Genomic DNA, 14,340 nt, shown 5'->3' on the forward strand with positions numbered 1-14,340 from the left:
TGTCTTTCTTTACCTGAACCTCACAACACTTTCCCCCGGAGAGCAGCTGCTGACAAATACTCTAACCTGAAAACCTAGTAGGCCTAACGCATAACCGTTTCATTCTAAATATGAGTTTAACCTGTTTAAAGTTACTCAAGTTCAAACAATAGCGTCTTTCAAATGATAAACAGGACTGTGCTGCCGTTCCCGGTTGTGTTTCGAGACTGTCCCTAGTGATTCTTCTCTCCCAGCAAACTAATATGTTTGAAGCTCAGGCTGCCATTGCCAAGCATGCGCCACAAGCTATTTCAAATGTGCAAAAAAATATTGATATTTCAGGCTTCTAAAAACAAAACAAACAAACGGGAAAAAAAATAAAAAGACAAAAAAAAACTCCCAGTCAATGTCCTCTGGAACGGCCCCATATTTCTGCCTCAAAACATTCAAAGATCACCTGGGACAAATGATGAGCTGAGAGACGTTGTTCTGCTCTTTCTTCCCTGCTCTCGTTCTCTCTTTCACATACACACGCACGCTTTGCTTATATCCTACCTTAAAAATACGATCTCTTTGAAATCAAACTATCTAAAGAAGGGGTGCAGGCCCACCACTTTTGGTGCTCTTGTTCTCCAGCACAAGCTCTGGCAGGAGCAGTGAAAACCGAGACAGATCAATGAGAGACGCTTCCGGCAGCTGACTTGGTTTTCAGATTTGGACTTGATAAATCTTCCCACAATATTGGTTGGTTAACAAAAATAATCACCCGCAAAGCCTTGAAGACGCATTGTGTCACACAGGCTATAAGCTGAAAACAGTTTTCCATACGTTAATTTTGAACACATTTATATTTTATCCTATACACTTGGAAGAAAACAAAAGGTTAGATAAGCTTGAAAAAGCAAAGTTTGGCCTCTGACTGTTTTTATTCTCCTTACAAATGAAGCCAATAACAGTAATTGTTTGAGCACTGTGGACAACAACATATATACTGTATATATATATTTAATTTCCTCCTAGTCTAAAAATCCTCATGCATTAGCACTATTGGCCAAATTATTTAAGTTTACATTATAACAAAGCTGCCATCTGCCACAGTGCATATGTGGTTGTTCAAAAGGTTCTTACCAATGATAGAAAAGTGCAATGAAGCTGTTTCACCACTAGATGGACTTAGGGGTGCATGAATTTGGGATGCACAGCAAACAAAAGAAAGATTTGTATGCGGTCTAACTTTTTTTGCAACATGTTTTTTTTTTTTTTTGTAAATCATTATACCCAAACTGCAGAGCCTTTCTGGCGATATATAAATATCTCTATAGTTTGAAGCAGGGGAGACCATGAAGGTGGGGTTGCATGCTGCGGAGCGCCAAACAACTCAAGTATTAATTCCAGATATTTACTTTTGTTTGTTTTCACTGTGTTCGCGGCTCCATGGGAGCAATTTTTGCTGTGATGAAATTGAACAGCAGTCCCTGTGGAGTTCATTACAGGGAGAGAGGCAGTGTCCCCCCCCCCCCCACACACACCTCTGCTGCTCCCTGGCCAAGAGGGATTCGGACCGGGGAGCACCCAGGGGGGCGGGTGTGGGTGGGGGAAACCTAGAAAATGGAGGGGGGGGGGACTCAGGGGAAGCAGGGAGGAAGAAGACACACAAACACTCTGCTAATGACCTCAAACACACTAATGAAGCTGCCTGCCAACACGTCATTTACTCTTAATTTGTGCTTGGTAGGGAAGTTGTGCTGTATATAGTCGGCCTGCTGAAGTTCACTGTATGTGTATCCTGTATACTGTAATCTGAACGTCAACCACCGAGGCGTGTATATGAATTTAATACATGATGATTTGGTTTCAAGTAATCCATTACAAAAAAGTTGTAATTCTAATCTTTTTCACTACATGAAGTGTTTAGTGGCAGGAGTGTGTCCTCTCAAAAGCGAGTGATACCCTGTTGGCTGCTTGCACAATCAAAAAACTGTCGTGACTGAGAAGTGTTTGAATGACTAGACCTGATGTGTGAAATTCCCCATTAAAAAGGTGTGAAGAGATCAAGTATTCACGCAAATGTCCAAAAGAAATTCAAAGGCTTTATTGCATTCAGTTAGCATACAAAGCGTTGGTGATGAGGGTCTTGAAAGATGACATGAAATGTTCAGAAAACAAAACAAAACAACCAAACTACCAAGACAATAAATATCACTTGCCTTTTTTGTTTTTACTTTCTGGAAAACCTGGACTCTTCAATATTAACTTCAGAGGGCCAGTGGAACAGTAGGGTATACTGTGCTGACCCTTATTAGAGCCGAGGTAAAGGGCTGAGTCGGAGGAGAGCGGTGACTGCGTCCGTTACACAGAGACATAGAACACTCCCTACCGAGAGGCCATAACCCTAAAAGTGACCTAGCACTGTGTGTGTGTGTGTGTGTGTGTGTTGAACAATCGCCTAATGAGGACAAAAAAAACCCTGAATCTTACCTTCCCTACATCAACGGAAAACATAAACATTCTTTGAGGCATACACTGTACACATCTATTTTAAGGCAACGCGACTTGGCTCTGCACTGCGTACTGTGTGTGCTTAACTAACAGCAGGGGCAAAGGCAAAGCAAAATCTACGCATTTGGTTTTAAAACTTTTAAAACACATTACAAACGAGTCGGTAAACAGATTAATACAATTTGCAATGGTTTCCAATGTCTTCTGATACAATAAATACCATTTTACATCTGGTATGTGATCTCAGGAAAATTAACCATACAGCTGACAATGCTGCTTTGTCATTGTAAATGTGTATTATGAGAAAAGTCTCTTTACAGATAATACTAAAGCATCAGGAGACGAATCCCCCAAGAAAACGGTACTATGCTCTAAAGAAAATCTGGTTCCTTAGAGGTTCTCTCTCCCAAACCATAAAAGAACCTGTTTTTGGTAATGTTATGGTGTTACATACAACTGTTTGCTATAAAGGGATCTGTATAGCACCAAAAAACACTAAAAATAACTACAAAGTGCTCTATAGCAAAGGTTCCATTATAATTACAACCAAATCACTTTTGGTGCTATATAGAGCCTTTTGTTTAGAGAGTGTACAGGCAGAAGATGGACTTGAACAATATGTTCAGCACTGCGGGTGAAAATGATAAAACATATTAAGATAATCACTGAAATGGAAAAACAGTTTCACTGTGGTGGGAGAGAAGAGCAATGTGAGGGAAAAAAATCTAGGACAAGGTGTACAATTGCAAACAAAAATTGCTAACACTGTATTTAAAAGTCTCAGACAAACAGCTATCAAGACACCATCAAAATAGTCTGTTAACCATAGCAAAATAACTTACATTTTCTTGCACCTATAAACTTAGATTTTGTATACAACACATTTTAATGAGTACTTAAAGTTGATAAAAAAAAGCATGAAAAGCAGCCATACATGTACACTATTTCCAATGAATGGCTGACAGACTATTTGATAATGTTAACAAAACGTTCATAAGACACTGAAATAAAGCGTTATCAATCGTTGTTTACTATACCTTTCATTTCATATCACTGTCACTATGTAAACCAGTGGGTCCCAATCCTGGTCCATTGAGACCCACTGATGTAAACCTATCCACTGTAAAACATTATCACCATTCCCTCCCTCCAAATGAAAAAAGGGTCACTAAAACCCAATAGTATTAAAACTAAAGGAACTTTTCCGCTATGTACAGCAAGACAGTAATGAGTCCCAATGGAGATTTTTTTTTCTAGTACAAGTCTTTGATATACTTTACATAAAAGACACCTTAACATACATATATACCGCTCTGCTCTCTCTACACCTTTCTTTGCTCTTTAGTATGTCTACCGAGGACAAGAAGTTAGTCAGGCACGCTGTGGTTTACTCATGACATGGACAGCAACACAGAGGAAGGCTCTGCTATCTATTTGTTACTCAACAAGACACATACACTGCAAACTTACACAGCAACATGAACAATTACAAGACGACTTGAGTCTATATAAACTACCTTTCTGGTGGGTCAAATGCATCCACTGCACCATGATGGAGTGTTGATATACACTACGGTGTGTTTTTACTTTGATTTCATCATGTCTTCATTGTGATTTTATTGTCCCTAATAATGGAATGAGACAAACAAAATTCACGCTATCAAATAGTGCTTTTAAAACAAGGAGGAAATATTGTGGTGACAGCGACCGTGGTAAACAGCCGATGTGAAACTATTGTTACGGCCTCTGCCACTCCTCCTGGAGCTAGGCTGTCAACAAAAAAGGGACATTTTGAAATTTTCAAAGACAACACGCCGGTTTTTCGAAATGATTTACATTCAAAAGTGTGGCGGAGACATTTGCCCATGCTCTGCCCTGACATCCCTCTATACCTTCTAAATGATCCTTCCTTTCTTAATACATTCATTAGACATGATCACCCCACCAGCCTTCCAGTACCAGGGTAAAAAAGTGCAACACAGCAACACTTCAACCATCTACAAGACTTTGTTAAGATCTAAATTTAGTGAAAACCTCATAGCTCCAATTTTGCCAATTGCCAATTGCCAATTTGAAAGTTTACATGGTCCTTTTCTGTGCCGAGTGAGTTTCATAACCATATATGGTCTCATGAGACCCACCGAAAACCTACAATGTAATTTCAAAAACACATGCTTGCCATGGATTATCTAAATTCCTGGAAAACTAATTGAATATACTAGGTTTTAATCCGATAGCAGAGCTTTGGTGCTGCTGTCTCCTGGTATCATGTTATACTCAACATTACCATTTTTCACTAATTCTGCCATATTCACAATCTGCTCTATATAGCTAAAGTATTAGTAGCTGCTGAAGAACGGCTGTAGTTCACAACACAAGAATACAGAGGACACGGGTATCAAAGGCACAGCAATAAACATGAATTGGTTATGATACACTGATATTCAGTGCCATCACATGATTATAGTTTAAGGAACTGGAGGTCCATCTGATAAAAAACAGTATAATCTCTATAATCTTTTATCCTAGCGTTCGAAAGGCTTGGGATGCCAGTCATGTTAAAGACATAACCAGTACCTTAGAAATAAAAATCTTTTACATGTACTATTTATCATCGGGAGCTAAACTTTGGAGTAAGTTATTGTATAAAAGAGCTGATAGATGTGTACGAGTCCAGCATAAAAAGCAAGGGAGGAGGAAAGGGAGGAGGTGGGGAGGAGTTCTGCAAGCTATAGCGTGTGGAGCTCTGGGCTTAGCTGCCCTGTGTCATGCTCTGCATGTGTTTGGCAATGTCGTACACGTAGGTGATGTCCGGCCTCTTCTCCGGGTCTGGGTTGATGCACATATCTACCAAGTTCCTCAGCTGGTGAGAGGGACGGAGGGAGGGGGGAGGGAGGGGAGATGAAGAGACAAATAATAAAACAGTTAGTGGCTTTAAACAAAGCGGCTAGAGAACATGCTGTGGAGCTAAAACAGCAGATTCAGACAAATGAACAAACCCCCGGTAACAGACCCCGCTCGTCTCTCACACCCAGATGAGCTCTCCCAATAATAGCAATAACAAGGCAACAGGTAACTGAGCTGAGACAAAGACGTGAGGCTGGGTTAGCGCGCTAATCGCTTATCGGTCTGCTGAATCCACTTTTAGCCGAGCCCACACGCGCACACACACACGCACACACACAAGCCGCACGCACGCACGCATACACACACACTGCTGCCACTCCGTTGGCATCCGGAGACAGCATTTACACTTGAAGCCGAGCGAAGCGGCTGATTGGAGCAGATAGATAGACAGGCTCGCAGGCGGAACAGTCACCGCCATCATTAAAAAAAAGGAAGATAGAATGAAAGATGGAAAGGAAAGAAAAAAATAACATCTACGCGGGGTCGCTATGGTAACCGTCTGCCGACTTCCTGGCCGCTGTTGCGTGGCGCTGGTTTGGACGAGTTCTCCTCAGCCGTTTGTGTGTGTGTGTGTGTGTGTGTGTGTGTGCGAGTGAGAGGGAAAGTGAGAGAAAGATGCAAATTCAGACAGTCTGAGAATTAGTCCCACGGAATGGAGGGAGGAGGGGGGGGTGGGGGGGGCACGGCGAAGAGATGCAGATATGTAAAATATTCATGCGCTTCTTTGCGTGGCGGGTGGGGTGGGGGGTGGTGGGGAGTGTCAGGTGGAGGGAGGGGGGGTGTGGGGAGCTAGTGAAGGGGGGGGGGGGGGGGGGCACAGACGGAGATGGTTAAATGACACAACAAAGATGAGCAGCTGACAGTTTGCTGCCGATCCTTCAGGAGCATTGTTTACATCCAGACAGGCGCTGCAGGCACCCCCCTCATCTCCATCTCTCCATCTCCCCGTCTCTCGCTCTATCGTTCCCTCTCTCTTTCGCTTTGTCTCTCTTTCTCCTGGATGGGGGTGACATGTGGGGCAACGCAGAAGCTCAGCGTTGTGTGTGTGTGTGTGTGTGTGTGTGTGTGTGTGTAGGGGGGGAGCTCTTGTGACAAACATACACTTGCACAAATGCACACACACGCAACCACACACACACACACACACACACACACACACACACACACACACACACACACACACACACACACACACACACACACACACACACACACACACACACACACACACACACACACACACACACAGCAGAGTCCTGAGACAACTAGCAATTAGCCTTTATCAACCTAATGAAGTAGATACCACACTGTAATGAAAGCCTCTCACTGCAGGGTTTCATTATTTGGCTATGGAGACATGAATAAGGATAGCAAGTCAAAACTAGCCATTGTGGACCTGTTGTACGCAGACACACTGGCAGCAGAGTGGAAGGTATGGAGATAAAAAGAGACACAATAGGTTGGCTGCTTTCCCCCGCTTAAATAGCATAGACACAAGGGGACAGCTCCCCAGTGTCGTTTTACTATCAAGCAAATACAACTTACAAAGCCTACTTAAAAAGAGCTCCCATCAACAAAACATGGGCTCAATGCTAAATGGCTCCAATACCTGCAGCGTGTGTGCGTGTCATTGTCTGAGTTTTTGCATGTGAGTACATTGGAACTTAAATAATTTTGAAGGAAAAAAAAAAAAGACAGAAAGGTTAGAAAAAAAAGAAAATGCCACCCACAAGAAGAGGGCATGCAAACACAAAGCCATGCGCACTTGTACACACGTCACTGGCAATCAGCAATAAGGCAATCTTTAACCGCAGCCCTTCTATATTACAGTTGCGAGCACGGCTAAGTCTAAGCAGAATTACAGCAGATGATTTAACATTTACTTAGGGAAACATGACACTCTAGCCCATTTAGTTTCACCCCACTCTGTAGCATGGCCAGATGCTTTTGATATGTGCATTTAATTTTCAAACGGTTATGTAATCATATCGGGTCTTTTGATCACAGGGCTTCGCCGGAGTAATATCATACTGTACTGGAGCTAAGACGGCCGGGTGGACTCTACTCTTTGTGTACGTATATGCGTGAGCCGTACAGTCGCAGGCAGAACAACGTTTTTGCCATATCAAAAATTAACTTTCATAGTCAATACAAGTAAACATCAGTAAATTGGCAGAGAGAAAGAGAAGCAGGCCAGCACTGGCTAAAATAGTAGCTCATGTAATTAAATATTTGAATAAAATATACCATGATTAATATACAGTGTACTGATGCTATAGCCTGTTACTTTGAAGATGGTAAAAGGTTACGTTAAATGAAGCTAAACACTTTTAAACACTGTGACCAGATTCAAGTCTAGTATATGATATAACTGTAATGGGCCGGTGATACATACCTCCTCTGAGTAGTGGTCCGAGGGGAGAGGGGGGTAGTCACACTGTTCTATCTTCTTACACAGGGAGTACAAGTTCATCTTATCCCCATAGAAAGGACTCTGGAGGGCTGCCATCTGAGAAATACAGAGAGAGAGATAAAGAAGTAGGAATGGGACAAAGAGAGGGAAAGGGCAAAAGACAGAAGGATGGGGAGTGAGAGTGACAGAGCAGAGAAAGAGTAAAAGAGAGAAATAAATAAAAGCCATGAATATTTCTACAGTTTTGTGTACATCGCAACACTTCTGTATGTTTTGTTAGGAGGGATGGTGGTGGTTTCCAATTCAAGTGAACCAAAACAGAAATATCCCAGAAAGTTTCTTTTCCCTCTAGTTAGCTGGCCATTTCTGCTGCACTGCACTGCTTCCAAAACTTGGTGATGAGAAGGCGAGGAAAGTAGGAGAGGAGTTGAGAAAGGGAGAGAAGCAGGAGAGGAGAGAGTAGGGATAGGAGAGAGGAGAATTTTTCAGTTTGCTGGAGCAGTGAGGAAATGGTATTCTCTAGGAAATAAATGCAAGCAAGCAAAGCAGAGGAAAGGCAGATAGGGATGGTAACGAAGAGTGGAAAGGAGAAGAAGAGATATAAGTGAGGGGAGTGGAAATAGGTGAAGAATCCCTCTTGCCTTTCCCTGTATTGAAAGCATACCATCCTGTTTTTTGGATATGAAAGGTAATGGACATTTCCAACTAGGGTGTGATCTGGATGAATCTTTTTAAAATTTTGAGGGGGTGGTTGATGGCAGAGGAATGCTGACACCTTGGAACAACGAGCATGCATTGCTATAACTGTACAAGATGAAGAGAAAAACAAGGCCAAAGCTTATCGTCATGGGAGCAAGGAATTCCATGATACATTATCAATTTAACTTATTACATTTCTCAGGTGTCCCCCGCATTACAATTCGAGACAGCCTGCTAATTGGTAACGTGAAAGTACAAGAGAACAAGTTCTCCGAAGGTGGATCCAAATGGATTCCTTCCATCCAGAATGCAGCAGGCTAGTGTGAATTGGCCACCTCTCGCTATCTCAGGCACTACAGAGACACAACATTTCTGTGAAAATAGGACCATAAAGGAAAAAGCAGCATCACAACAGAGGCTGTCTTTTAGTTGGAGCAGAGATACGCAGCCATGTGCCATGAAGTGACAAGAGACTGCAGGTTTTCATTCCAACCAAGGACGATACCAGGTGATTTCACTGATTAGCACACCACACTCTTGGCACTCCATCGCACATGGCTGCCTACCCCTGAGGTTGATAAACACACTAGCTAAGGCCATCTATCGCAGGATATTAAAAGAATACACAGTTTTGGAGAGGTTGGTCAACTTACCCGTTAAGTGCTGAGAACATACACATCCAAATGATTCATGTGTTCCTGGCAGATCGTTCAGAACGATCATTTGCTCCAGTGCTGCCTGCTAACACTTCCGCATGCACTAAATTGAGTGATAGTAGGCGACTAGCATTATCTCAAAAGTGACAAAATGAGAACTTGTAGTGAGTAAATAATCTTAAATAATGTGGCTAAGTCTGGCATTTTTACACAGGAAATTGGAAAATTAAAAAAAATAGCATATAGTTTTACCTAACAGGGGCTACTCTCCTCATTTCCATATACAGTAAAGTAAATATGGCGGGCGATGGGAAACTGTGTACAGCAAAAACTCAGCACAGAGCTGATGAATATGTGGTTGCTCACCAGAAAAAATAGTTCCAAAAAATGAACCTGGCTACATCAGCTGTACTGAGAATTATTTTAAAAATGTATGAAGCTACAGGCCATATAATAAAAACCACTAACAACTTTTTATCACAAAAAAGTCAGTCTTCTTACTTTAGATAATGCTACTTGCCTACTATCACTCAGCATAATGTATGCTAAATTGTTAGCATGGAACACAAGAGGAATGATCGACCTGGGACACATGGATGATTTTAGTGTCTATGTTCTCATCATTTAAACTTGGTTTTTATGGTAACAATAGACCAGGTGGGAGATTTATTCAGTACTTTGAGTGAACACCAATGTTTATCACAATTAAGATAACTGGTTAAGTCATAAGGAATGCCGTTAGCTACTGAGCCATCACATACTTTGCCCTCTTGTCAGTTCACAAAAAGGGTGCCTACTACTGCACAAGAGTAGTGATTTTGCAAAGCCATATACCTTAACTAAACATTTGTTCTGTAAGCACAAAGATTTTTAATATTTCTAGAAGTACAGGGAAAGCCAATGCCCAAGTGCATCAGTAGGTATTTTTAGATATATATGGTATGTGGAGTAACTTTGAAAAGTACCTGCAAAACTGTACTATTTATTGATTTTTCACCTGCAGATTTGGTGGTTGTGCTCAAGACAACTAAACCATGCCTTGATGATGCACAGGGTTGTTTTCCACTACCAATTAAATGCCTGTGTCTTTAGGAAAAAATAAATAAATAAATAAATACAGACTGTTTTTACAGTTTTATCTGCACAAAAACCTTCATTAGCACCAAACAATATGCCCCCTTGGCGTTGGTATCCAGAAGTGTGAATGTCCCCTGATGGCTACGATACTCTTGTAAAAACAGAATGGCTAATTTATACATTGAGACAGTGAGTGCCATCAAAACTCTATCAAAATTAATCCCACACATATAATAATGTTGCCTCACTATTGAGGCTTCAAAGAAAAGTCCTGTCAAGTGGAAACACTTTTTGACCCTTTGTCTCGCTTCATTGCCTGTTGCTGTGAGTGGAACCCATCTACATTGCCCAAAAACTGCCTAGTACATCACCAACTTGTAGGGAGTCTCTTCATTGTCTTCACTGAAAGATGTGTCAAAGGTTGATGATGCAGAGACAGAAAAGCTCTTGTTCCCTATTGGGCAGATTTGACAGAGTCTCTGTCACTGCTTCCAGTGGGAAGTCAAGATGACGGCAGTGGAATCTCAGCGGGCCATCTCTCTTCTGGACACATTTCACCATCTCTCCCTCACTCACTCGCTCTCTTAATCACACACACAGATATCCACACACATACGCATGTGCACGTACTTGTAGAAAGGATCTCTCTCTCTCTCCTTGGACACCTCTCCCTCTGCTCCAACAATTACTACTGAGGCTGGCACAGCAGGGGTTGACAGTGATGGGAGGTGTGTGTGTATGTGTGTCCGTGTGTGTGTCAGTAATGATGCGCTTCCATTAGTAATGGAGTCTCATATCTGTACCCCAAGATTTCAGATTCAATTCGGCTGCAATTCAGAGAACAAAACACACACAGACACATAGACAAATGCACATAGAGGAATGCATGTGCATAGGGGCACACCCTCACACACGCATACTAATCGGAGCTAATGCAGATGATAGTTTTTACCACAGTGCTGTGATATTCCAAGAGCCAAATTCAGGTCAAGCAGTCAGGGGAGAGACCCTTCAATCCTCTATACCTGAGTACTATCAAACATCACAGTTTTGTAGAACTCTATTCCTTATTTAGCAACATCTTATTAATAAAGGGAAGTAAAAGTTATATTATTGTGAAAATATGACTTAGCTGCAGGTCCTCTTCTCATAAATTAATTTTGATGACGTCACACGGTGGGAGAATGTCCTTCTGGGTTCTCTATCTATTCGTTTGCTTGAACTGGTGCCATATAGTGACGTTAGACACTAAACCCTACTCTAAATATAGCTAAATATTTTTATGATCGTGAGAAAGGCATTTTATATCAAATTACATTGTGGCATAAGAACTGCTTCTATGAATGTATGTAATATAATAAGCTACAGTATATTTCCCAATAGGTCGGTTGTTAACTTTAATGTTACTGTAGAACAGAAGAGATTAAAACAGATGATCAACTAGGGAACCTGAGAGCTGGCATCACATTCAAATCAACTGGCAATTAATTTGGTGAATATATATCACAGATTCGCCATGGGACTGTACAGAATCTGTCCTTGTCCAGAAGTTTAACACAAGATTTATGTCCTCATTTCCCTGTATGCTGCCAGTTTGAGTGACAACTAACCAAACTCTATCCTCTTTGAGGAAGACTAACAATAGGTCCAAAAGAAAACAAATTCAGTTCTCAGGGTGTTTATACTGTCCTCTCCTCTGACAGAGAACTCGCATTTTTATCTAGCTCATTTGAGCTCTGATGACATCTCAGTCCACCTTACTGTTCACAGCTACAGCTTTTGTTACAGCCCTTTATGATAATTTGAAGGCAGTAGTGACAGTATCAACATCTAGGCTAAAGCACATAGGCCCATTATTGAATCTGATGAGGCTGATAATAGGTTGAATTTGACTGGACAGTACCCAAACTCCAGCCATTACATCACCAGCTAATTTGACAGCCATTGCAGCCCATAAATACGTCACCAGTCCAATGATGCCAGAAAATTACAGTTTTTACCTTGAAACATTTACCACTAATGTCAGTGGACATGTTGCACTTTCATTTAATAAATGAATCACTTCCCCAGGCAAACCAACAAAAGAAGAGAGAGCTCTCAAAATGCACACCTAGAGGGCACTGCCAAGCGGCCTCAGATAGACTGAACTCACATTCAGAACTCAGGTCGCTTTCTTTCAGGAGGGTCTGAGTTTGTCTGTTCGTTCGTCATGTGCACAAAAAATGCTGACTAATCGTGAAACACTCTTAATTACTTGATTATAAATATGCACTGCTTGGTACTGTATAGGTGTTTGTGTGTACGTTTGTGGGGAAAGGCTTAGGGAATGTATTCCAGGAATATAGATAGCTAGAGAGCGAGAGAAACAGAAAGAGAGAGAGACAGACAGACAGAGAGAAGAGGAAAAAAAGCAGCCAGCTATAGTAGCCAGTAGGTAAAGGGTTAAACAAGGCCCCATCGTATTTTCATGCATCTTCTGCTTTTGACAGATGAAAAATGTCAACTGTCCTGTTTGTATTTGGGAGTTTTTGCACTATTCATCTGCTTCATTAGTGCCTGCTGCTCCTAGCCCCTGACAGCTGCCGGCCCCCTGCTCTCTGTACACACACACACACACACACACACACACACACACACACACACACACACACACACACACACACACACACACACACACACACACACACACACACACACACACACACACACACACACACACACACACACACACACACACACACACACACACACACACACAAAAGCATACAGATGCGTGGCCACATACACAAACACACACACGCCCAGGCGCAGGCATGCATGCACATGCACAAGTGCGCGCACACAGACACACACACACACACACAGAGACTCCTTTTTTCAGACTGTGTTGTCGCAACGGGCTAGATGATTGACTCACTCTCTGACCTCTGACGCCCTGGTGTGTGGGTGTGAGAGAGGGTGTGTGTGTGTGTGTGTGTGTATGGTTCATTGATATTCGAGAGACATCCACTGCACACGCATGCCTGCTGTCTGTCTAAGGGGCGTGAGCTGCTGATGGCAGAACACACTCGCACGCACGCACAAACACACCCACGCGCACGCATACACACACACACACACACACACACACACACACACAAAATCTCTCCTTTGTTCCTAGGCTCTTCGTCAGCTGGCCAGGTTGCGCTCTCCCCAGCCCAGGCATGTAAGCCAGCATCCCTGTCCATGTAAAAGGTCTGGATGGGGCCTTCCACTTTAATTAACACTGATCCCGATCTCTCTCCAGCTCTTCTCCCTGTACGCCAATTAAAGGAGCTGAGAGAGGCTCCTGTCTGCTCCCTGCACCCCTCATCCCTGGAGCCCGCACAGCCTGGGACCGAAGGGCCATGCACAAGTTCTCACACACACACACAAACACACACACACACACACACACACACACACAACAATGCATGCACAGACACAGGCCACATCAAAACAGACAAAACTAAATACTAACGCACATGCACAAATATATGTGCACTCTCTCTCTCGCCTCCCCTCCCCTCTCTCTCTCTTTCTCTCTCTCACACACACACACACACACACAGTACTGTACATGTGAAGAAAGCATGATTTTTTATTTTTTTTTAATCTGCTCGTTGGTCCTTCATGTGGCTTTATAATGATATATTAATCAAGGCAAGCGGTCGCAGTATGGGGACAGTCATTAAAAATACACCCACACCCAGAGGAGTCATCACTCCTCTACTTCACCGCATTAAAAAAGGGGGAAGTAAGGAAGAAAGGACGAGAGGATTAAAAGCACCAGATTGTTCCTAGGAGCTGAACTTTTGAGGAAAACTGGTGGAAAAATAAAGACAAGTCCTTATTTTGTCTGAATCACACTGCAGCTAAACTGAGTCTGAAAGTTGGTATTCGAATTGTGAAATTTTAAATACTCAGCCAACTCTGGAAGCATATAACTCCTTGTTTAGTCTCATGATTTAATCCCTTACACTGACGGCAGTGGTTGAACCACAACTGCAAAGACCTTCTCAGTCCTCACACTGTATCAATAAAAATAAAAATCTCTGAAAAACAAACTGGCTTGTATCTCGTGTCCCTTGG

The 14,340-nt window shown here is 42.3% G+C and overlaps 1 protein-coding gene across 1 annotated transcript in view; it reads right to left on the bottom strand.

The window, feature by feature from the left end:
- Positions 1-2,072: 2,072 nt before the first annotated feature.
- nek7 (NIMA-related kinase 7) overlaps positions 2,073-14,340 on the bottom strand; it is a 67,400-nt gene continuing 55,132 nt past the window's right edge. The window contains exons 9-10 of the mRNA XM_071524053.1: positions 7,781-7,894; positions 2,073-5,341 (exon numbers count right to left, since the gene is read on the bottom strand). Coding sequence (XP_071380154.1) covers positions 5,231-5,341; positions 7,781-7,894 — 225 coding nt within the window. The 3' untranslated portion in view covers positions 2,073-5,230. The remainder of the gene's footprint in view (positions 5,342-7,780; positions 7,895-14,340) is intronic.

This window comes from Centroberyx affinis, unplaced genomic scaffold, assembly GCF_046629955.1.
Source record: "Centroberyx affinis isolate AG114_WGS23_722 - 3 ecotype Tasmania unplaced genomic scaffold, CSIRO-AGI_Caff_v1 ptg001140l_1, whole genome shotgun sequence".
Taxonomy (NCBI): Eukaryota; Metazoa; Chordata; class Actinopteri; order Beryciformes; family Berycidae; genus Centroberyx; species Centroberyx affinis.